This window comes from Pseudophryne corroboree, chromosome 6, assembly GCF_028390025.1.
Source record: "Pseudophryne corroboree isolate aPseCor3 chromosome 6, aPseCor3.hap2, whole genome shotgun sequence".
In the NCBI taxonomy this organism is placed as follows: Eukaryota; Metazoa; Chordata; class Amphibia; order Anura; family Myobatrachidae; genus Pseudophryne; species Pseudophryne corroboree.
In genome coordinates, this window is record NC_086449.1 from 624,779,540 (window position 1) to 624,804,188 (window position 24,649).

Consider the following 24,649-nt stretch of genomic DNA (forward strand, 5'->3'; position numbering starts at 1 on the left):
CTATTCTATTGCACTGGTAACTCATTACTCTAGTGTTCCAGTTCCCCATATAGCTGGTACCACTTTGCCAACTCTACTCACCTGTTCCAGCCATTATCCAGGTGTTCCTGTATTGCCGAACTCTCACGTCTTGATTGAGCAGATGCTATATTAAGCTTGCCCAGGTCTGTCTTGAGACCTCAAGCCAAAACCCAGCAGCTAGTCCGGATTCACAAATAACTTCAGCTGTGACACGCTGGGATGATGTTTATTTCGTACTTGGACCATTTTTTTGGTCAAGGCAGAGTTTGCTTCGGACACATTAACAGGAGACCGCTCCCATACCGCTTGGATTTTTACCAGTATCCAATTTGGTCCTTACCCAGAGGCTCGTCTTTCCAAGTCTGCTGTTGTCTCTCCCATATGGACAACATAGCTTTTTTGCTCATACATGTATATTAACAATTGTCTTACAGATTTACTTAGTTCTTTCCTGTATGAAAGTCCTTCAGAAAATGTTCTTGACAGGCAAAGCCATACAATTTACACGGTTCCATTTGAGGTTGAACTCCACTCGAAATGGGGCAAGTCTCCTTTCATCTGACCACACAGCATATCTCTGTGCCTCCCAAAACACATTGATGATCTAGAGTTGGCACCTTCAATAGGGCTGTGCTTTTGCTATGGGCAATTGAACAATTGTGGTGGACGCTGTACTTTTCTTCACTTCTGGTTTCAGGGTCTAGGGTCCTTGATAGAAGGCAAGCTTCCTGTAAATGTCCGAGAATTAATGTACTATAAAAGGGATTGAGTATAACAATGTCACTGTGTAAGCATACATCAATCATCATAAAGGCACATGGGGCTACCTTGCAATGAAGGAAATTAGTAGGATCATACAGCAGCACATGGTTTCTAGCCCATTGTTTAGAGATTGGTTTGCAAAAAGTTGCTAGGTCCTCTGCAGGATGGCCATATAAAAGATTGAGCTGCAAATAGACTGCATTTTTATTTAATGTGCTAAGTCTTTATGTAGGCTATGTATCCCTACAGTATGTTAGAGTCCCCAATGTACTGTAATTCGAGAAAAATATGTGATAGGAGCACAGACACAGACCTATCTGTGTTTGAAAAAAATTGTGTGCACTCATTTATTTATTTATTTATTTAAAATTAATTTGAAGGTCATATCCCATCTGGATTACATCTATAACCTGTATCTGTATTCTGTGGTTCTGTTGGGGTGATTCACTGGTTTTCACTCGTGGCTGCCACTAGAGGGAGTAAACTGGAGCCATTCAGTTGTTGCTCCATTTAGACTTCAGTTAGTCGCAGGGGGTGTCATTTTTTCTCATAGCCTTCCGAGGTGCGAGAAGAAATGTGCGCTAAGCCGGCACTTTGGCCTCCAAACGGGAGTTTGGATGCCTAAAACAGGCCTTAAGGGGTGTTTAGCCGTTTAAGGTGGCTAAACCCTGTCTGTTTGGACGCGATATGCGCAATATGCATGGGCTCCCAAACACCAATTGAATTGTGATTGTTTAGATGGGAACAATAGACACCCAACAATAAATGAACCGCATGTAGAGGGGAGAGTCAGTTGTGTAATGGGCGCCCACCAAAGCTATTCAATTGTTCATCCTGTTCGCGTATGCCCCATGTGCCCGTCCATCAATACCAGGTTGAGCCACACAAAGTCCTGGTTAGGGCACTCAAATTCCAGTTTGAACGTCCAAACCATGGAGTTTTAGCTTGTACCATAGGAGGCTGCAAACTGAAACGTGACCACGGCTACATGAGCGCCGGAATGGAGCAACAATTGAATTGCTTCATTGGGCAGCATCTAGTGGCAGCCGGGGCAAACAACAATTGTATTCCCCCTAAATGTTACACCCAGCATCCGTTTTCTCACTGATTGCGGCCATATGCTTTTCTTACAAACAGCTGTTCCCAGACTGTGAAGCTTCTCTTGACAAAACAGTGTGATTTATTGTGGTGCTATGTCCCATGTGATGTATTAATGTTAATGATATCCCCACCTGTTTTAGGGCTTCAGTTGCATTCAATGTAAACTTTGTTTCTAGGTGGACTGGCGTCGTTCTTTCATCACCACTGATGTTAACCCCTACTATGACTCCTTTGTAAAATGGCAATTTTTAACCTTGAAGGAGAGGAACAAGATCAAGTTTGGCAAACGGTATGGTTTTTGTCATTAAATCAAGTGGACATTTGTCATCAGTGAGCCCTTGCAATTTTAGTTCTGTTTATACAAGCGCCCACATTCAAATCATTTTACAGAGGAATTGTTTAAAACTATGTAGCATACGTAAGAGTTTTGATTGCACGCTATGCTGATGTGCAAAAATTTCCAATGGCGAATGCGTAACACAGAATGTAAAGGTGCTGTAGCAATCAGGACAGATGGTATCAGAAATGTTGTGAAGAAATGATGGGCATTCCTAGGCGGTGGCTATAAATGAATGCAAAAATGGTCAGTTTGGTGTGCCTGTTACGGACATTCCCAGGTGCACAGCCGTGGACTAAGAAAACCATAGTCATTTGAGGAAATTGCATCTGCCATAGGACTGGTGCAAGTTCCGATGACTGATGGCATATAAGCACACACTTATCAGTATTACAGGATGTTAAAAGTTGGTTGTCTCAAACCTTGCTCATTCAATCCCTTGGTTGTACACAAGGCAGGGAGTTTGTAGTGCCATCACATTCAGTTGACCGTCAGTAGATGCTGCTGTATGGAACTTAGTGTCAGACCTAATGTCTTTTATGAAATGTGTGATGGTTTTACAGTTTATTCACCATCTTGTGTTGTTTTCAGGTACACAATTTATTCACCAAGAGATGGGCAGCCGTGCATGGACCATGATAGACAGACTGGAGAGGTGATTTTGCTTGATTTTAAGTTCATCTGATATGTTGTAATAGTGATTACTGGTTTTTCCTTATTCTTAAAATTGTGACCATCAACCATCTTGTCAAGCGTCTACACCAGGGACATCCAAACTTCGGACCAAGAGCCAAACACGGCTAGGCTTCTGCCCCCCGCCCTATCCAGGTTTCCTCCGGAGCTACAGACACCTCTGTCCGAACTCCGGAGGTAGCTTAGGGCTTTGAGCTGCAGTGTGGCTCTACCAGGCCTGCCCCCTTTACACGTGACTTGGTGCAGGCAGATCTCAGCAGCAGCAGACGGGCAAGCTCCATACAGTTCTCAGAATCTGACACAGGCCAGGAGTGATAAGTAACATAAGGGGTCTCTGGGCTGGCACATAATAGAGTGGGGTCTTGGGCTAGCACTTATTAGGGTGGGGTCTTGGGCTAGCATATAAAGACATAAGTGGGGGCACACTGTGAGAAAAAAACTTTTGTGAGCCTCAGTTCAAAGTCATGTTTTTTAATATGGCACTACAAGAAAAAAGTTTTGACATTCCTTTTCTACATTTTATAGCGTAAAATTTGTTTCTCTGATCGCTACACTGATGGAGGCTTTAGCTGTTCGTAGTCTGATCACCACCCATTGTATAATCATCAATAATAATAATATTTATATAGTGATATTTCTCTAAACAAGACTCAAGGTGCTTTTACAGACATTAAAACGAAGTATTTAGTACTAAAGATTTAATTACCGGTAATACAGCATTAGACAAAACACAGAAAAATAAAAGAAAGAGAAGAAAACCTAGGGAGTATAGTAAACATGCTGCAGGTATAGTGCAGACATTTTGGGTTATCACTTCTACTGGTTATATATTCCACCTACAAAAGGTACCAAGTGGGCGTACTATGTATAGGCCACCCCACGAAGAGAACACAAAATGGGTGGTTGCAGAATCCTAACGCTAGGAATAGGCAGTGTCGGACTGGGGCATAAAAGGCCCACCGGGGGAATGCAGTGATAGGGGCCCATACTTAAGGGTGTGGCCAGCCTACAAAGGTGGTGTGGCCAGCCTCCACAGCGGCTTGAAATACACAATAGTCTAGTGCAGTGTAATGCAACATATCTACCATGTATAATACAAGTGCACAGTCTGGAACCTGATCCCTAGAGGAAGGAGTGGGCACTCAGGCAGTGAGGCCTACCGGTGGTTTCCCTGGTACCCCTGTGGGCCAGTCCGACCCTGGGAATAGGGTCCCGACAGTCGGGTCCATGTATTTTTCATACCAACCATGAGTGCACCACGTGAGGCAGTAATGTTGTGGTTGCACAACGAAGGTTACTCTGTGGGGAGGGGGGAGTGTCGGGTAAGCCATACAGGGATCGGGAGCACTGCATTGGTTGCTGTTGACATTGTGTGCAAACATACTAGAGATAGGGATAGATTGGATTCCCCAGCTAATTTGCGGGGTTTTCAAAGATGGGGGGTTGGGAGCCAAAACGGAATTATAGATTATAGAGATGTTTGCTTTCCGGCCTACAGTGTGTAGACATAAACATTCAAATAAAGTAGGTGAGTGTAGCGAGAGGGATTTGATTTGAGAGCGGAGAAAACATAACAATTTGAAGATTTTAGTAGTGACACAAGGAGGGAAAGCCAAGACTGTCCTGAAGGTCTGCAAACGAGGATGGTGCAAACTTACCTTTAATGTGAAGTAAGTGTTTCGATGCCCAGCTTATGTCATAAAGTGGTTTTGCTACTATCACTACCAGGGCCAAACAGTAGAATTTAGTGATGGAGACACCTAAGTATTTAATGGCTGAATGTCTTCAGAGGAATGGAAATGTGGAGGCCAATGTTGTTTGCATCTGAGAGGTAACATTCTTTATTTTTTTATTTTTTTAATGCACTGTAGAATAGTGTGGAATAAATTGAAAATGTTCGTAACCTATTCAATCATAAAAAATCCACAATTTCTGAGTGGTGCTTGAGAAACATATTAGTTAGAGTTAGAGTTAGAATGGAGTTAGAACCGGAGTTTGAACTGGATTTGGACTACGCTAAAATCTCGAATAATACAATTTCCCCAAACACTGCAACTCGGGACCATCATGTGGCCTCTCCTCACCTCTACCTTGAGAACACCAGGACCAATGCCTACTACTTCTCTGTCCAAGAACATCATGACTGCCCCCAAGACTACCCCTCAAGCTGAGCAGGGAACTGAGGGGCGTGCGCATCAGGACCAGATTTTGCTGGGTCAGTTCCATTGGACATTAGTGTGCACTCCACATTCTTACACCCACCCGCACTGCTCCCCACACTCTCACACACACCCGCACTGCTCTCATGAGACCAGGACATTTATCATTTTCACAAATTAATGTTTTCCTGCAAATGTGTCTTTCTTTTCTTTCTTCTTACAGGGTACTTTCCCCCCACTGTGTGCTATTCCTGTAATGTGTACCTCCATTGGTTGCACACCCTGCCAGCAGTAACCTACACAGTGCGCCTCACATGGCTGCCTCGGATGGTTCCTCCATGGGCAGGGTGTGCTTCATTTGGATCTTTCCATGCAGGGTATAGCATACTCCTACAGTGTCAGTTTTCTCGTGAATGCATTTGGCCCTTGTATGGCTCATCTCCCACTGTGTAACCTTCGTAGTGCGCCCAACATGGCTGCCTTATCTGGTAAACTTGTGGATGGGATGAAAAATACATGGACATGATGGTTTTACTGGAACCCTACTCTGAACCTAAGGACTCTGCAATCTCCCCGTTTTGTGTTCTCTTCTAGGGGTGGACTATTCCACCCTGGGTAATCCTACGCAGAGCGCCTAAGATGGCTGCCGCACCTGGTACCTTGTGAGGGTGGAATACACAACCCCTGGAGGTTATTACCCAAAATGCTTACACCAACCCTGCATTATGCTTTCTGTCTTTATTGTCTGTGTGGTTTATCTTTTGATGTAATACTTAAATCTTCTGTATTATGTGCATTGTTTGAGTTCTAGTTGGCGCCGCGGATGGCTGCCTCGGTGCTGCTCTGCCAAGCAGCCTTTGTGTTTAGTCCTACATGTATAATATGTCTAATATGTTGAGTCTATTGTACAGTTGCAATGTGCAGTATCAACTCATACGTGTAATGTGTGTAATGTATGCTATGTTCTTCCCCCTTCGTATGCTATGTATTCCCCCTTCATGTTGCTGCTTGGCGATGCATTGTACCACAAAGAATTCCTAGTGTACGTGAGTACACCTGGCCAATAAAGCTGATTCTGATTAGCTAAGTGGTTAAGGAAGTGCAGGTAAGAGGGTAGGTAAGTCCATTTTTGTAACCTCTGGAGCTTCCCTTAGGTCGATCATGATCACTTTGTGGGTGATTGAGATAGTCAAATGGCTAACATGCAAATAGTAGAATTGATTACCTCATTTGAACAAAATCCTGAGAGATGCATCATTGTACTAGGATGATTCATCAATTGTCGTCGGGTTAGAATTTTAGCATCCATTGTCTCGGAGCATCACAATCTTTCGTTAAAGCCCTAGGATATAGGCGTTGGGTCTAAGAACACTGGAATCACTTCCTTTATCAGATGCTGTCTTTTTCATTCCTAAAGTAAATAAAATTATTTGGAAGGTCATATGGGGAAAGTACTCTTTGTTGGTCCTTGCTCCTAAATCTAGAGGTCCTTCATCTTTATCAGTAGTACAAGGGGCAGGCATGTCTAGGTCAGCACTACATTCCTTGGGGAGGCTGGCAAAGAAGCAAACTTCCCATTGAAGAACCTGAGAATCAGTCTGCATAACAGACACCAACACCACCCAGTATCTCCTGTGGATGGAAGCCTTTGCTATTCTACCATGACCAGAGGTTCGATTCCACCCTAGAGAGGTTTTGCTAGTCTGAGATGTCGTAGATCTCCTGAGCACCTTTCTCAAATGTTTTCTTCTTCAAGGTCCATAGGGATTCACAGGGATACTATGGGGTTGTAGGTGGTAGAGGGCCGGGTACCAAACAGTTAAGGCTTTCAGCTCCCAGGATCCACTGGTCCTCTCCCCTATATCCTCACCCCCAGCCAGAGGCCTAATCAGTATTCATTTGGTGCCAGTAGGAGCCAGTGCATCTATAGACCGTTTCAGGCTTTGGGGATTTTTTCACTGCAGACCTCTGCAACACCTGATTCTGTCATGACGGTATGGACAGCATCAGCTTCTCAATAATCAGACAATGGTGTTGACACTCAAGGTTCAGCTCTCCCTTTTGTGGTTGCTACAGTCGTCCCATTTGGACAAGAGCCGACCCTTTTTGATCTTGGATTGGATACTGCTCACCACGGATGCTAGCCTCCACAGGTGGGGATCAATGACCAGTCAACAGTCCTTTCAGGGGCGTTGGACAATCTCAGAGAGTCGCCTACCCATCAGCATACTGGAACTCTGGGCAGTGTACAAATCGCTCAGACTGGCATAGGACCATCTTCAAGGCCGACCAGTTCAGGTCCAGTCCAACAACAGGACTACAATAGCCTACCTCAACCATCAGGGAGGCACACAAAGTCTAGCCGCCATGAGAGAAGTGGCGCGTATCCTCACTTGGGCAGAGTGTCCTCTTCCGGCAAAATTGGCGGTGTTCATCCCAGGACTCCTCAACCAGGACAAAGACTTCCTAAGCCGACAGGACATACACTCAGGAGAGTGGGCTCTACATCTAGAAGTCTTTCAGGATCTAGTGGACAACTGGGGCTTACCAGAGGTAGATCTCTTAACATCTCGCCACAACCACAATCTTCCAGTATACAGGTTCAGTGTGGTGGAACTTCAGTCTGGCATACATCTTCCCTCCAATCCCACGGCTTCTGAGTGTGCTTTGCAAGTTCAAGCAGGAAAGAGGTACCATGCTCCTCATAGCTCCAGACTGGCTGAGGAGTCCTTGAGGCGCAGACCTGCAGGGATGGTAAATCGACACTCCTCTCAGACTTCCTCTATGGCAAGATCTGTTAACGCACTATGGGGGACATTTACTAAGTAGTGATAAGAGCGGAGAAGTGAGCCAGTGGAGAAGTTGCTCCATCAACCAATCAGCAGCTCTGTATAATTTTATAGTATGCAAATTAAAGATGTTACTTCAGTGCTGATTGGTTGCCATGGGCAACTTCTCCACTGGCTCACTTCTCCGCTCTTATCAATGCTTAGTAAATGTCCCCCTATATATGCTATTGGGTTTCTGTTTTGTTTAATATTGGAGAAAGTTTTTCTTTTCCTTTTTCGTTCCACTGTACTATGGGGCTTGGTTAAATACAACTGAGGTCCTTGCAAGGGAGTGGTATAGAAGGGGAGGAGCTATAGATCATCTTCAGATATATAGTGCCCACACCTCTGGATCCACATTCTATACCCCAACATATCCAGCACCCAATGTACCTCATGAAAAGAATCTAACAAGTATGAAAATCTTCCTTCTTTAGCCAAAAGTGATCTTAGAGTTCCATCTAAATCAGGACATTGCAATCCTGGCTTTTGATTGGTATAAGACTCCAGAAGGAGAGAACTCTATTTTGTTCTCTGGATTCTGTTAGGTCAGTGAGATGCCTTGGCAGATTCTGAGTTGAAGGCCAAGTGGCTGTAGGTGCGGGCAGCCGCAGAAGCCCCGTTTACTGCCGCGGGGTTCATGTGTGGGCAAGTGGAAGCCCTTGCCTTCCATATATTATACGGCTGCCATTGTAGTATGAGCAATTGCACCAACTAGGTGCAAGAGATCGGTCTAACCAGCATACCTTCGCTGTACACACTCAAAATTCATAGAGCTTTTGATTCACCCCAACAAGACAGGGCGTTTCTGTGTGCTTGCATTGTTGCCACCCCAAAATGCTGAATTGCAAGTAAAGACTGTTCCAACTAACTCAGAATAGGACTGACGACTTAAGAAAAAGAAAAAAAAAAAGCGTACCTTCACATCTGTACATGTGCTGTATGCTAACACTCGCCATTGTCGTCCGTGCACCAAGATCTGACCAACTCAGAATCAGCCTCTCTGTCTGTAGGATCTAAGGGCCAGAACAGATGATGTAATGGTTAGCATTACTGCCTCACAGCACCACTGCCCTAACTGTGTGGAGTTTGTATATTCTCCCAGTGCTTGTGTGGGTTTCCTCCAGGTACTACAGTTTCCTTCCACAATCCAAAAATATACTGGTAGGTTTATTGGCTCCCAACAAAAAAATGAACCCTAGGGTCTATGTACATAGGCAGACTAGATGGGCCAAGTGGTTCTTATGTGCCATAAAATTATTTTTTTCTGTGTAACCTGTTGGTTCTTTACAATGTCCATAAAAGAGGCCGGCCAGGAAAATGACTGGTAATGCGCCTGGAAAGGCTGTCTCTGAAAATGTTGAGGGTGCATTAATCCAGAGCCTCCTGGGTATTGTAGCACAAGGCCTCTACTGGGCAGTTGTGCTGGGCAGCCAACAGTCTCCAATGGGGTTTGGTATTTTATTACCATGGTTGTCATGTCGATATTGAACAAGTTGCCACTGATGAATCATCTGCAAGGTCAAAATGCCAATGTTAGCCTAACGCTAACCCTAAGCCTACAAGTCAATATTTTCTGTATTGTGCCCTTGTCGACATTTTCTATTTTAACTATGTTGACATAGTGACTGCATACCCTTCAATGCGCTCCTTCACAAATAGCTACAGATTTAGGGGGACATTTACTAAGCAGTGATCAGAGCGGAGAAGTGAGCCAGTGTTGAAGTTGCCCCATCAACAAATCAGCAGCTCTGTATTATTTTATAATATGCAAATTATAGATGTTACTTCAGTGCTGATTGGTTGCCATGGGCAACCTCTCCACTGGCTCACGTCTCCGCTCTTATCACTGCTTAGTAAATGTACCCCTTGATACTTTAGCACCCAGGGATGCCAGTTTTGGATATACAATGCTGCACTCTGCACGTTTGAATGTACGTTGCCTACTGCCTCACCTTCACTTCCGGTTCTAATGCAGCCTCTAACAGCTTCACGCTGAGTACACTGCAAGGTCTGATCTGGAGCATTTTACCCGATCACCCGAGCGCATTGGGAATGTCTACCCAGCTTTACTTAATTTCTTATGTATATTAGGGAATATAAAGTTTCACAATCTGTTTTCTCTTACGTCCTAGAGGATGCTGGGGACTCCGTAAGGACCATGGGGTATAGACGGGCTCCGCAGGAGATAGGGCACCTAAAAAGAACTTTGACTAAGGGTGTGCACTGGCTCCTCCCTCTATGCCCCTCCTCCAGACCTCAGTTAGATCTTGTGCCCAGAGGAGAATGGGTGCACTGCAGAGAGCTCTCCAGAGTTTTCTGTATTAAAGAATTTTGTTAGGTTTTTTATTTTCAGGGAGTCCTGTTGGCAACAGGCTCCCTGCATCGTGGGACTGAGGAGAGAGAAACAGAGCTGGCTTGTCAAGTTGGGCACTGTTTCTATGGCTACTGGACACCATTAGCTTCAGAGGGAGTCAGAACACAGGTCTCACCTGGGGTTCGTCCGGGAGCCGCGCCACCGTCCTCCTCACAGATGCCGAAGATAGAAGCCAGGTGAGTATGAGAAGGCAAGAAGACATCAGGCGGCAGAAGACATCAGCATGAGGTAAGCGCGCAGCAGTAAGCTGCGCGCCATTGCTCCCAGTACTCACACACAAGCAGGCACTGAAGGGTACAGGGCGCAGGGGGGGGCGCCCTGGGCAGCAATATTCCTCATTTTGTGGCAATATAAGCAGGATTAGGCTGTGGCACAGTAAATCCACAAATCCCCCGCCATTTTTTATATAAGTTTACTGAGACCGAAGCCCGCCGTCGGGTGGGCGGGGCTTGATCCTCAGCACTAACCAGTGCCATTTTCTCCACAGAAACTGCACGAGGAAAAGCTGGCTCCCTGATCTCTCCCCTGCTGAACCTTCACAGGCTGGAAAAAAGAGGAGGGGGGCACTATTGGAACGCTATCTGGTATATATATTCCAGTGATTTTAAGTGCTGGTGTGTGCTGGCATACTCTCTCTCTGTCTCTCCTAAGGGCCTGGTTGGGGTTTTGTCCCCTTATAGGTTAATCCCTGTGTGTGTGGGGTGTCGGTACGTGTGTGTCGACATGTCGGAAGGCTTCTCCAAGGAGGCGGTGGAGCAAATGAGTGGTGTGCCGACTTCGGATTGGATGGACATGTGGCATATGTTGAATGCAAGTGTGGCATCTTTACATAAAAGGCTTGATAAGGCTGAATTAGGGGGGACATCAGGGGGTCAATCCTCGGATTGGACCGACTCACAGGGCCCGTCGAGGTCTCAAAAGCGTTCCTTAACACAAGACACTACTACCGACACGGATTCTGATTCCAGTGTCGACTATAACGAAGTAAAATTGCACCCTAGGGTGACTAAAAACATTCAGTGTATGATTGTGGCAATAAGGGATGTGTTGCATATTGAGGATGAACCCTCGGTCCCCGACACAAGGGTACACATGTTTAAGGAAAAGAAACAGATTATTAATTTTCCCACATCTCATGAATTAAATGATTTCTTTGGAAAAGCTTGGGAGACTCCGGAAAAGAGACCGCAGATCCCCAAAAGAATTTATATGGCATACCTCTTCCCTAAGCAGGACAGGGAGATTTGGGAATCATCCCCCACTGTGGACAAGGCCCTGACGCGCTTGTCCAAGAAAGTGGCGCTACCGTCTCCTGACACAGCGGCCCTTAAGGACCCTGCAGATCGCAGGCAAGAAACTACCTTAAAGTGTATTTCATACGGGGGCTGTGCTAAGACCGACAATTGCGTCGGCATGGGTGTGTAGCGCAATTGCAGCCTGGACAGATGAGCTGACAGATCAATTTGATAATATGGATAAGGATACTATATTCTTAACTCTAGCACATATAAAAGTCGCAGTCTTATTTATGAGGGATGCTCAAAGGGACATTGGATTGCTGGCTTCTAGGGCCAATGCCATGTCTATCTAAGCGAGAAGATCCTTATGGACTCGCCAATGGACGGTTGATGCAGATTCCAAAAAACATATGGAAGTACTACCCTATAAGGGTGATGTATTGTTTGGGGATGGGCTGACGGACCTGGTTTCCACAGCTACAGCAGGTAAATCAAATTTTTTACCATATATTCCCCAACAGCAAAAGAAAGTAACACCCTATCAGATGCAGTCCTTTCGGTCGCACAAGTCCAAAAGAGGTCGGGGATCCTCTTTCCTCGTCAGAGGTAAAGGCAGAGGCAAAAGAGCACCTGCTTCGGCAGGTGCCCAGGAACAAAAGTCCTCCCCGGCTGCTCCAAAACCCACAGCATGACGCTGGGGCTCCCCTGAGGGAGTCCGCACCGGTGGGGGCACGTCTACGACTTTTCAGTCAGGCCTGGGTCAGATCAGACCTGAATCCCTGGGTGTTGGAAATAGTTTCCCAGGGGTACAAACTGGAATTCGACGAGGTGCCCCCGCGCCGATTTTTTTCAAATCGGCCCTACCAGCTTCCACATCGGAAAGGGATATAGTGTTAGCTGCAATTCAAACGCTGTGTATACAGCAAGTGATAATCAAGGTTCCCCTGCACCAGCAGGGAAGAGGTTACTACTCAACCCTATTTGTGGTCCCGAAACCGGACGGTTCGGTCAGACCTATTTTGAATCTGAAATCCCTAAACCTGTACATAAAAAGATTCAAATTCAAAATGGAATCACTCAGAGCGATAATAGCCAACATGGAGGAAGGGGAGTTTATGGTGTCTCTGGACATAAAGGATGCGTACCTTCATGTCCCCATATATGCCCCCCATCAGGAATACCTGAGATTCACTGTACAGGATTGTCATGACCAATTTCAGACGTTGCCGTTTGGACTTTCCACGGCCCCGAGGATTTTCACCAAGATAATGGCGGAAATGATGGTGGTCCTGCGCAAGCATGGAGTCACAATTATCCCATACTTGGACGATCTCCTGATAAAAGCGAGATCAAGGGAGAAATTGCTGAGCAGTGTGGCACTCTCTCTGAGAGTGCTCCAGCAACATGGTTGGATTCTAAATCTACCGAAGTCACAGTTGATACCGACAACTCGACTACCGTTCCTAGGTATGATACTGGTTACGGAAACAAATGAAGGTCTTCCTCCCAATAGAGAGAGCCCAGGACATCCAGAACATGGTCAGAGACCTGCTAAAACCGAAAAGGGTGTCAGTTCACCAGTGCACTCGAGTTCTGGGAAAAATGGTGGCGGCCTACGAGGCCATTCCCTTCGGAAGGTTCCATGCAAGGACTTTTCAATGGGACCTTCTGGACAAGTGGTCCGGGTCCCATCTGCACTTACATCGGAAAATAACTCTGTCCCCAGGGGCCAGAGTGTCTCTCCTGTGGTGGTTGCAAAGTGCTCACCTGCTGGAGGGTCGCCGGTTCGGGATTCAGGACTGGATCCTGGTTACCACGGACACGAGCCTCCGAGGATGGGGAGCGGTCACACAGGGAAAAAACTTTCAGGGACTTTGGTCAGACCAGTAGTCCTGTCTACACATCAATGTGTTGGAACTCAGAGCCGTTTACAACGGCCTTCGACAAGCAGAGAGTCTTCTTCGAAACCTACCGGTTCTGATTCAATCAGACAATGTCACAGCAGTGGCTCATGTGAACCGCCAAGGCGGGATAAGAAGCAGAGTCGCGATGGCGGAAGCCACCAGGATTCTTTGCTGGGCGGAAAATCATGTAAGCGCTCTGTCGGCTGTCTTCATTCCGGGAGTGGACAACTGGGAAGCAGACTTCCTCAGCAGACACGATCTCCATCCAGGAGAGTGGGGACTTCATCAAGAAGTCTTTGCAGACATAACACGTCTTTGGGGAACTCCTCAAATAGACATGATGGCGTCACGCCTCAACAAAAAGCTTCGGAGGTATTGTGCCAGGTCTCGGGACCCTCAGGCAGTGGCAGTAGACGCTCTGATAACACCGTGGGTGTTCAAATCGGTCTACGTGTTTCCTCCTCTTCCTCTCATCACAAAAGTGTTGAGGATCATAAGGCAAAGAAGAGTACAGACGATACTCGTTGTCCCAGACTGGCCTCGAAGGGCCTGGCACTCAGATCTACAAGAGATGCTCACAGGAGATCCCTGGCCTCTTCCTCAGAGGGAAGACCTGTTGCAACAGGGGCCCTGTGTATTTCAGGACTTACCGCGGTTACGTTTGACGGCATGGCGGTTGAACGCCGAATCCTAGCGAAAAAAGGGGATTCCGGAAGAGGTCATCCCTACTTTAATAAAGGCTAGGAAGGAGGTGACGGTTAAGCATTATCACCGTATCTGGCGAAAGTATGTGTCTTGGTGTGAGACCAAGAATGCACCTACGGAAGATTTTCATCTGGGTCGTTTTCTCCACTTCCTACAGACAGGAGTGGATATGGGACTGAAATTAGGCTCTGTTAAGGTTCAGATTTCGGCCCTCTCGATTTTCTTTCAGAAGGAATTGGCTTCTCTTCCAGAAGTCCAGACGTTTGTAAAGGGAGTGCTACACATCCAGCCTCCTTTTGTGCCTCCAGTGGCACCGTGGGATCTCAACGTGGTGTTGCAGTTTCTAAAATCACACTGGTTTGAACCGCTTAACAAGATTGAGTTGAAATTTCTTACTTGGATGGTGGTCATGTTGTTGGCCTTGGCATCGGCAAGGCGAGTATCAGAATTGGCGGCTTTGTCACACAAAAGCCCTTACTTGATTTTTCATGTGGATCGAGCTGAATTGAGGACACGTCCGCAATTTTTGCCTAAGGTGGTTTCTTCATTCCATGTGAATCAACCTATTGTGGTGCCTGTGGCTATTAGTGACCTGGAGGATTCCAGATCCCTGGACGTAGTCAGGACCTTAAAAATGTATGGAGCCAGGACTGCTAGAATTAGGAAAACAGAGGCTCTGTTTGTCCTGTATGCGGCCAATAAGATTGGCGCTCCTGCTTCGAAGCAGACTAATTGCTCGCTGGATCTGTAATACGATTCAGCAGGCTCACTCTACGGCTGGATTGCCGGTACCAAATTCGGTTAAGGCCCATTCCACTAGGAAGGTGGGCTCTTCTTGGGCGGCTGCCCGAGGCGTCTCGGCATTACAACTTTGCCGAGCGGCGACTTGGTCGGGGTCAAACACTTTTGCTAAATTCTACAAGTTTGATACCCTGGCTGATGAGGACCTAGCGTTTGCTCAGTCGGTGCTGCAGAGTCATACGCACTCTCCCGCCCGATTGGATGCTTTGGTATAAACCCCATGGTCCTTACGGAGTCCCCAGCATCCTCTAGGACGTAAGAGAAAATAAGATTTTAAACCTACCGGTAAATCTATTTCTCCTAGTCCGTAGAGGATGCTGGGCGCCCGTCCCAGTGCGGAAACTCTGCAAGACTTGTGTATAGTTGTTGCTTACATAAGGGTTATGTTACAGTTGAAATCGGTTTTGGACCGTTACTGTTGTTGTTCATATGGTTAACTGGTTATGTATGATCCAGGTTACATGGTATGATTGGTGTGGGCTGGTATGAATCTTGCCCTTGGATTGCTAAATCCTGCCTTGTATTGTCTACTCTGGGCACAGTTCTCTTACTGAGGTCTGGAGGAGGGGCATAGAGGGAGGAGCCAGTGCACACCCATAGTCAAAGTTCTTTTTAGGTGCCCTATCTCCTGCGGAGCCCGTCTATACCCCATGGTCCTTACGGAGTCTCCAGCATCCTCTACGGACTAGGAGAAATAGATTTACCGGTAGGTTTAAAATCTTATTATTTCCTAAAGGTGCTTCCCCAAGCTACCTACTTGCTACAATTCTTGATTCGGCCCTTTAGCTGGACTTTTTCTGCCAAATTTTTTGCTTTGGATCAAAACGAAGCCGATTGTGATATTAGTAGTTCTCTTCCATAAAGGAGCTGCATGTCCAGCCTCCTAGTAATGAGGCATATACTCCCTAATGAGTTTCAATGGATATTTATAAAGACATGGTTATAATTTATGAAACCTTCACTCCTAATTTACCTGCATTTGTCACTGTTTAGGTAAAAACTTGGGCCACTCATTAATATTGTGTTGCATCGTTTACATGTGTGACAAAAATAATTGTTCACGTTATTTTTTTTTCCCTGAATGTACTGTGTTTTTAAGATATTAATGAACATTTTGTAATGTTTTTATTATTGCATTGGGCTTAGGGCGTCGGACCTCAAGAATACACTCTGATCAAAATGAAGGTCCTTGATCCTTATCCAGCAAAGTTGAGGTAAATCTGATCTTTTGCCATAGTACATATCTGCTAAACAAAATGAAAAGGATAGGCAGTAATAAATAATATCTGTAACAAAACCAGATTTTTGGTGACTAGTTTGTAAATGGAGGATGTTATACAGCAAATCTGATCGCTGAAGATGTCTGCACAGCTGTATGTGTCATTTAGCTGTTGTATCAGCTTCTGATGTTCTTCCTACTTTCTTAAAAAAAAAAAAAAAAAATGTTTTCACTATTGCTGCTTAATGTAGTCATAACTCTCCGGTCATCGAGAAAATTGGGTGTTAATTAGCCGGTACACACACAAAACAATCGAGGTAGGAAGTTGATATATATAGAATTGTAAATTGTGAGCAACAGAGTTACAGGCTTACATGTATTAGTCAATGGCTGCATTGTAGTGTGCATGGCTGTTTTGCTGTCTAGAACTAAATGTGTATTTCCAGTGTTCATTCTAGCACCCTGCACCTCTCACAACCCGTGCTGTTCATTTTTCATGCCAGGGTGTTGCTCTGCTCTGGTGCTTCTAGCATACTCTGGTCTGTAGCTCAGCACTGAGATACAGACCAGAGTTTACAAAATGTATGGATATATTCATTCAGATACAAAAATGTCCTCAATATTTATATCGCAAAGATTTTTCGTTTGCTTCATACCTAGAAAGTTAGCCTGCTTCATGAATTGAATTTGAATGATTTTGACGCTTAGGGGGATTAGATCCAGTAATATACCAGGTGGGAATAAATGCGGTAGGTAGCTTGGGGCTATTCAGTTAAAACCCTCTTCACAGTCAGCCACTAGTGAACACTGGAACATGCTGACACTGGGGTATAGATGGGTGGCTATAGGGAGCCTGTTAGTTTAAATTTTAAAGATGTGTGAAAGCGCCCCCCCCATTTCCCATCAGCCCTCAGTTTTAGAATTGTGCCGAGGGAGCCGGTCACACTTGACTGAGCTTCATCCTGGATTTATATTTATTTGATTTATTTTCTCCTTTTTGTTTCTTGGCTTCAGGATAACCCTTCCCCACTTATGTGAGAAGTGGGGTCCGGGTCCCTGGTTCTCCTCTGTGCTCGGGAGAGGTATTAACAGCGCTTATATGAGTAGCGCTGCTACCCACACCAGACAATCGCGGTCCTGATGCGTTCGGCAGTGGTGAGTAACTGTTCACCTGTTTTCGAAGCACTAGTGGTGTTGCCCACAGGTGGCTCTTATGGTGTCCATACTGAATCAACTTCCTCGGTATATGTCCAGAGAACACTGGTTCTTCAGGCAGAAGAGGTGGACGCTTTAACGTTTCCTTGGACATACGACCTCATATATCTGTTTCCTCCATTTCCGCTGCTTCCTCGTGTTCTCAAGAAGATCAAGAGATAATTGGCCACAGTGATTCTGGTGGTACCAGATTGGCCTTGGAGGGCTTGGATTTCTGACCTGCGCTTCCTTCTGGTGGACGGTCAGTGGCCACTGCCTCTTTGTCAGGATCTGTTACAATAGGGTCCTTTTGTTCACCCTGATTTTATCGCGACTGCGTTTAATAGGTTGGCTATTGAGGACCTCATCTTGAGCCGTCATGGGATTCCAGATGCTGTTATTCCCACAATGTTGCAGTCTAGAAAACCAATAGCAGCCCGTTACCATCGAATATGGCGTTCTTATGTGGCTTGGTGCGAACGTCACCGTTTTCTGACTGGGTCCTTTCGACTGTCCCGATTCCTAGTTTCTTTTTCATCCACTAGGGGTCACTGGAGTACTCTTGGGATATGGACGGGGTGTTAGCAGGGATAGGCACATTTAAATATGTAAATTAGTAACCCTCCACCCCCTCCATACTCCCAAGGTACCGCAGTGTTTTTTTTGTGCCTCAGTCGGGATGGCACACGTGGAGAGTTCTCCACGCTTTACTTCTATTTTTGACAATATTTTTTCTTTCTACACTCAATCCTTTCCCAGCTTATTAGGACGCTTGGATCCGGGATTGTGGAGGCTGCTAATGCAGCATTGGCTTGTCGGTGCGCAGTAGAGGAGTCCCACCATAGACCTAAATCAGCAGTAGCTGATCCCAGCCTGAGGCTGCACCAGGAGCTGGACAATGCTTGCAAATAGAAGCCCCATCATAGCCTCCTCGAAGAACAGCTACTGAGCTGCTAGGCAGCTCACACTGCCGCCGTTCCCTTGTGCACTACGGTGTGTATGATACGCTATGTGGCACCTACTACCCGGTCCCCAGCACAGCCGTGGTCACCCACAAGCAATCTCAAACAATGATTAGAAAGGGACATAAACAGGCTATTCAGCCACTACTGTGCCCTGGGTTTCTTTTTACTCAGCAACCTATTAAGCCTCTCCTTTGATCTGTGTCTATATATTACATATAGTTCAAACAGCAGTGGCTAAATGAAAAATGGGCTATTCAGCCTATACTTAGACCTGTGTTTATACATTATATATATTTCAATATATTACATATATTTCACTCAGCGATAGTTATGATAAAAACTATTAAACTATGCTGTGAATTGTTTCTCTGTTACACAACAGACTATTAAGCGTATAGTTTCTCTGTTACATAGGTAGTGTACAATCTATGTTACAAAACACAGCACATGGTGTGGACACCATTTTATACTAACTTCCTGTTTCTTTCTACAGGAATTTGGGTGTCGGTCCTACAACTCGCTGCCACTGGAGGGGGCAGGAGTGTTAGTGGATTTTTCTTCAGTAAATCACATACTTAATAGATATTGTTTACTGAATCTTGCAGATGTTTCACTGTCTTACTATGTGTATTACTGTCTGTCTGTGTGCATGATAACTAACTAATAGGGCAATTAAATTGTCCACGGCACGGAATGACCGTCGATCAGCAAAATCTGATCCGTGTTCAATGCCATCTGAGCAGCCTCTGGGCTCAGGAAATTTCAAGAACATTGCAGGTCTTCCAAAGTCTATGCATAGTTATAATTCTAACCGTATTCATCATTTGTTTCATCGTACAACGGATGATTTCATGCCAGACCTGGTGTGTCAGTAAGAGAAGGTGACAGGTCAATTGGGCTTGGAGTCCATTAGTGAGGTTAGCCTCATCGGGCCGATACGCCAGGTGCTCCATTTCACTGAGACAGTGAGACTTCTGTCAAAATAGCAGCAGAGCTGCGGTGGCTCAGCAGACTAATGCAGGGTGCCAGTAAACACAGTCATTTTAAAGGGTTTAATTTGCTAACATGGACCATTCCAGTTCCTGCTGCAACGACGTTTACACATCCGTCTGAGCATTAGCTAGAGTCCATGCTAAAGTCCATTTATACAACAGCAGGGGTGTTGCTTAGACCTGCTTTATTTGGAGTTTTGGCAACAAGGCTGTAGATGCCTGGCCTACACAGCTCAGGTTAGGCCTGCAAAAAGGTTCTTTTTCTCCGACCAGCTTATACTTTTTACCGATCACATTTATGATTCGGCTGACTATTTGGCTACGGCATCTATGGATGTTGAACAAGTCCGTTATCGGATTTCAGAATCCATTAGTGCGGCTGTAGGATACTTTGGTCACTAGTTTGGCAAGCAGAGTAGTATTCTGGACCAGCATTCTTTTAGACCTCACTTCTTTCGTGGCTGTGCACAAGGAACAACTGTATACAGTACATGTGGTAGAGGACGTGGTTTTCAAAAACCACTAACCAGCTTACAAAAAAAAAAAGAGTGGCATAACGGACTTGCAGCTTTCAAGTGGTGAGAGCACGCTTTCACACATTTCACTTAGCATAGTCTCAGACTTCCACGGACGGGTGGTTCAGCAATTTGGTAGACTAAGTTTACACAATTGGGTTTGATTGTCTACCATCAATGTGGTTTTTCAAGTCAGGCCTGCCTCCGTCAGGGACAAAAAGGCGGTTCTGTAGTCCGCGATTCAGTCTCTCGTGGATTCAGCAATTTCTCTTACGTCCTAGAGGATGCTGGGGACTCCGTAAGGACCATGGGGTATAGACGGGCTCCGCAGGAGACATGGGCACTATAAAGAACTTTAGAATGGGTGTGCACTGGCTCCTCCCTCTATGCCCCTCCTCCAGACTTCAGTTAGATCCTGTGCCCAGAGGAGACTGGGTGCATTACATGGGAGCTCTCCTGAGTTTCTCTGAAAAATAATTTTGTTAGGTTTTTTATTTTCAGGGAGCACTGCTGGCAACAGGCTCCCTGCATCAAGGGACTGAGGAGAGAGAAGCAGACCTACTTAAATGATAGGTAACGCTGCGCGCCATTGCTCCCACGCGTAACCCACACTGCAGGCACGGATGGGTGCAGGGCGGGCCCCCCTGGGCAGCAATAAAAGACCTCTAGGATTGGCTAAAAGGCATATATATGCTGAGGTGGCAATATATATTAAATCCCCCGCCAGTATTAAACAAATTGAGCGGGACCGAAGTCCCCCGCTGAGGGGGCGGAGCTTGATCCCACAGCACTAACCAGCGCCATTTTTCTCCACAGCACATGTAGAGAGGCTGGCTCCCCGGACTCTCCCCTGCTGAACACGGTGACAAAGGGCAAAAAAAGGGGGGGGGGGGCACTTGTAAGGCGCAGTGAGTGTATAGGTATATACAGATAATCATAAAAGCGCTGTTATCTGGGAATTTTGTTCCAGTGTCAGTTGGCGCTGGGTGTGTGCTGGCATACTCTCTCTCTCTGTCTCTCCAATGGGCCTTATTGGGGAACTGTCTCCATATAAATATATCCCTGTGTGTGTGTGTGTGTGGGGGGGGGGGGGGGGCGGTACGCGCGTGTCGGCATGTCTGAAGCGGAAGGCTCATCTAAGGAGGAGGGTGGAGCAGATGATTGTGGTCTCAGTCGGCAGCGCCGACACCTGATTGGTTGGACATGTTTAATGTTTTAAATGCAAATGTGACTTTGTTACATAAGAGATTAGACAAAGCAGAGTCCAGGGATAATACAGGGAGTCAATCAATGGCTTTGACGGTGTCACAGAGCCCTTCAGGATCTCAAAAACGTCCCCTATCCCAAATAGCAGACACTGATACCGACACTGACTCCAGTGTCGACTACGAGGTTACACCCAAGGGTGGCCAAAAGCATTCATTATATGATTATTGCAATAAAAGATGTTTTGCATATCACAGATGACCCCTCTGTCCCTGACACGAGGGTACACATGTTTAAGGAAAAGAAACCTGAGGTAACCTTTCCCCCATCTCATGAGCTGAATGCGTTATTTGAAAAGGTTTGGGAATCTCCAGACAAGAAACTGCAGATTCCCAAAAGAATTCTTATGGCGTATCCTTTCCCTGCACAGGACAGGGTACGGTGGGAGTACTCGCCCAGGGCGGACAAGGCTTTAACGCGCTTATCCAAGAAGGTGGCGCTACCGTCTCCAGACACGGCAGCCCTCAAGGATCCTGCTGATCGCAAACAGAAAACGACTTTAAAATCAATATATACACATACGGGGGCTTTACTCAGGCCGGCGACAGCATCGGCGTGGGTTTGTAGCGATGTAGCAGCTTGGGCAGATACCTTGTCAGCTGATTTTGATACCATAGATAGGGATACCATTTTACTGACCTTAGGTCACATTAAAGACGCAGTCTTATATATGAGAGACGCTCAGAGAGACGTTGGGCTGCTAGGTTCGAGAGCCAACGCCATGGACATTTCTGCTAGGCGAGCGCTGTGGACCCGCCAATGGACGGGTGATGCCGACTCAAAAAGGCATATGGAAGTTTTGCCTTACAAAGGTGAAGTTTTATTTGAGGAAGGTCTCACGGACCTGGTTTCCACAGCTACCGCGGGTAAATCTACCTTTTTGCCTTATGTTCCCCCACAGCAAAAGAAAACACCACAGTATCAAATGCAGTCCTTTCGGTCGCATAAGTCCAGAAGAGGTCGGGGATCTTCCTTCCTCGCCAGAGGTAGAGGTAAAGGGAAAAGAATGCCTGCTACGGTTAGTTCCCAGGAGAAGAAGTCCTCCCCGGCTTCTACTAAATCCACCGCATGATGCTGGGGCTCCACTGAGGGAGTCCGCGCCGGTGGGGGCACGTCTTCGGCTTTTCAGCCACGTCTGGGTTCAGTCGGACGTGGATCCTTGGGTGATGGAAAAAATATCCCAAGGCTACAAGCTGGAATTCGAATACGTGCCTCCTCGCCGATTCTTCAAATCTGCTTTACCAGCTTCTCCCCCAGAGAGGGAGATAGTTTTAGCTGCAATTCAAAAGCTGTGTCAACAGCAAGTGATTATCAAGGTTCCCCTAAATCAACAGGGAAATGGGTACTATTCAACCCTGTTCGTAGTCCAGAAACCGGATGGCTCGGTCAGACCCATTCTAAACTTAAAATCCCTAAACCTGTACTTAAGAAGGTTCAAGTTCAAGATGGAATCGCTCAGGGCGGTTATCTCAAGCCTGGAAGTGGGGGATTTTATGGTGTCGCTAGACATAAAGGATGCATACCTTCACGTTCCCATATATCCTCCTCATCAGGCATACCGGAGATTCGCTGTACAGGACTGTCATTACCAGTTTCAGACGTTGGCGTTTGGGCTTTACACGGCCCCGAGGGTTTTCACCAAGGTAATGGCGGAAATGATGGTGCTCCTGCGCAGGCAAGGAGTCACAATTATCCCGTACTTGGACGATCTCCTGATAAAAGCGAGATCAAAGGAACAGTTGCAGAAAAGCGTGTCGCTCTCCCTGAGAGTGCTGCAACAACATGGCTGGATTCTAAATCTACCAAAGTCACAGTTGGTTCCTGCGACTCGGCTGTCATTCTTAGGCATGATTCTGGACACGGAACAAAAGAGGGTTTTTCTCCCGATGGAAAAAGCCCAGGAACTCCAGACCATGGTCAGAGACCTGTTAAAACCGACGAGAGTGTCAGTACATCAATGCACTCGAGTGCTGGGGAAAATGGTGGCGACCTACGAGGCCATCCCCTTCGGCAGGTTTCATGCGAGGACTTTTCAGTGGGACCTTCTGGACAAGTGGTCCGGGTCCCATCTTCAAATACATCAGAAAATAAGCCTGTCCCCCAGGGCCAGGGTGTCTCTCCTGTGGTGGCTGCAGAGTGCTCACCTTCTAGAGGGTCGCAGGTTCGGCATTCAAGACTGGGTTCTGGTGACCACGGACGCGAGCCTCCGAGGATGGGGAGCAGTCACACAGGGAAGGAATTTTCAGGGACTATGGTCAAGCCAAGAGGCTTGTCTACACATCAACATACTGGAGTTAAGGGCCATATACAACGGCCTTCGACAAGCGGAAAATCTTCTTTGCGACCTACCAGTTCTGATTCAATCAGACAACGTCACAGCTGTGGCTCATGTAAACCGCCAAGGCGGGACAAGGAGCAGAGTGGCAATGGCGGAAGCCACCAGGATTCTGCGCTGGGCAGAAAACCGCGTAAGCGCTCTGTCAGCGGTATTCATTCCGGGAGTGGACAACTGGGAAGCAGACTTCCTCAGCAGACACGATCTCTATCCAGGAGAGTGGGGACTTCATCAAGAAGTTTTTGCAGAAATAACAAGTCTTTGGGGACTTCCTCAAATAGACATGATGGCGTCACGCCTCAACAAGAAGCTTCGGAGGTATTGTGCCAGGTCACGGGACCCTCAGGCAGTAGCAGTGGACGCCCTGGTGACACCGTGGGTGTTTCAGTCGGTCTATGTGTTCCCTCCTCTTCCACTCATCTCGAAAGTACTGAAAATCATAAGATGACAAAGAGTGCAAACAATACTCATTGTTCCAGATTGGCCTCGCGGGGCCTAGTATTCAGAGCTTCAGGAAATGCTCACAGAAGATCCGTGGCCTCTACCTCTCAGAGAGGACCTGTTGCAACAGGGGCCCTGTCTGTTCCAAGACCTACCGCGGTTGTGTTTGACGGCATGGCGGTTGAACGCCGAATCCTAGCTGGTAAAGGCATTCCGGAAGAAGTCGTCCCTACTCTGATAAGGGCTAGGAAGGATGTGACGGCAAAGCATTATCACCATATCTGGAGAAAGTATGTATCTTGGTGTGAAGCCAAGAATGCTCCTGCGGAAGATTTCCATCTGGGCCGTTTTCTCCACTTTCTACAGACAGGAGTGGATATGGGCCTAAAATTAGGCTCCATTAAGGTACAGATTTCGGCCCTATCGATTTTCTTTCAGAAGGAATTGGCTTCTCTCCCAGAAGTCCAGACTTTTGTAAAGGGAGTGCTGCACATCCAGCCTCCTTTTGTGCCTCCAGTGGCACCATGGGACCTTAACATGGTGTTACAGTTGCTGAAATCTCGCTGGTTTGAGCCTCTTCAAACGGTGGAATTAAAATTTCTCACTTGGAAGGTGGTCATGTTGTTGGCCTTGGCATCTGCAAGGCGGGTGTCTGAATTGGCGGCTTTGTCTCACAAAAGCCCCTATCTGATTTTCCATGTGGATAGAGCAGAATTGCGGACTCGTCCTCAATTTTTGCCTAAGGTGGTTTCATATGAATCAACCTATTGTGGTGCCTGTGGCTACAGGGGTCTTG

The 24,649-nt window shown here is 46.5% G+C and overlaps 1 protein-coding gene across 1 annotated transcript in view; it reads left to right on the forward strand.

Moving 5' to 3' along the window:
- LARS1 (leucyl-tRNA synthetase 1) overlaps window positions 1–24,649 on the forward strand; it is a 211,236-nt gene that overhangs the window by 26,800 nt on the left and 159,787 nt on the right. Inside the window, exons 7-9 of the mRNA XM_063928113.1 lie at window positions 2,061–2,173; window positions 2,813–2,876; window positions 16,073–16,140. Of these exons, the coding sequence (XP_063784183.1) occupies window positions 2,061–2,173; window positions 2,813–2,876; window positions 16,073–16,140 (245 nt within the window). The remainder of the gene's footprint in view (window positions 1–2,060; window positions 2,174–2,812; window positions 2,877–16,072; window positions 16,141–24,649) is intronic.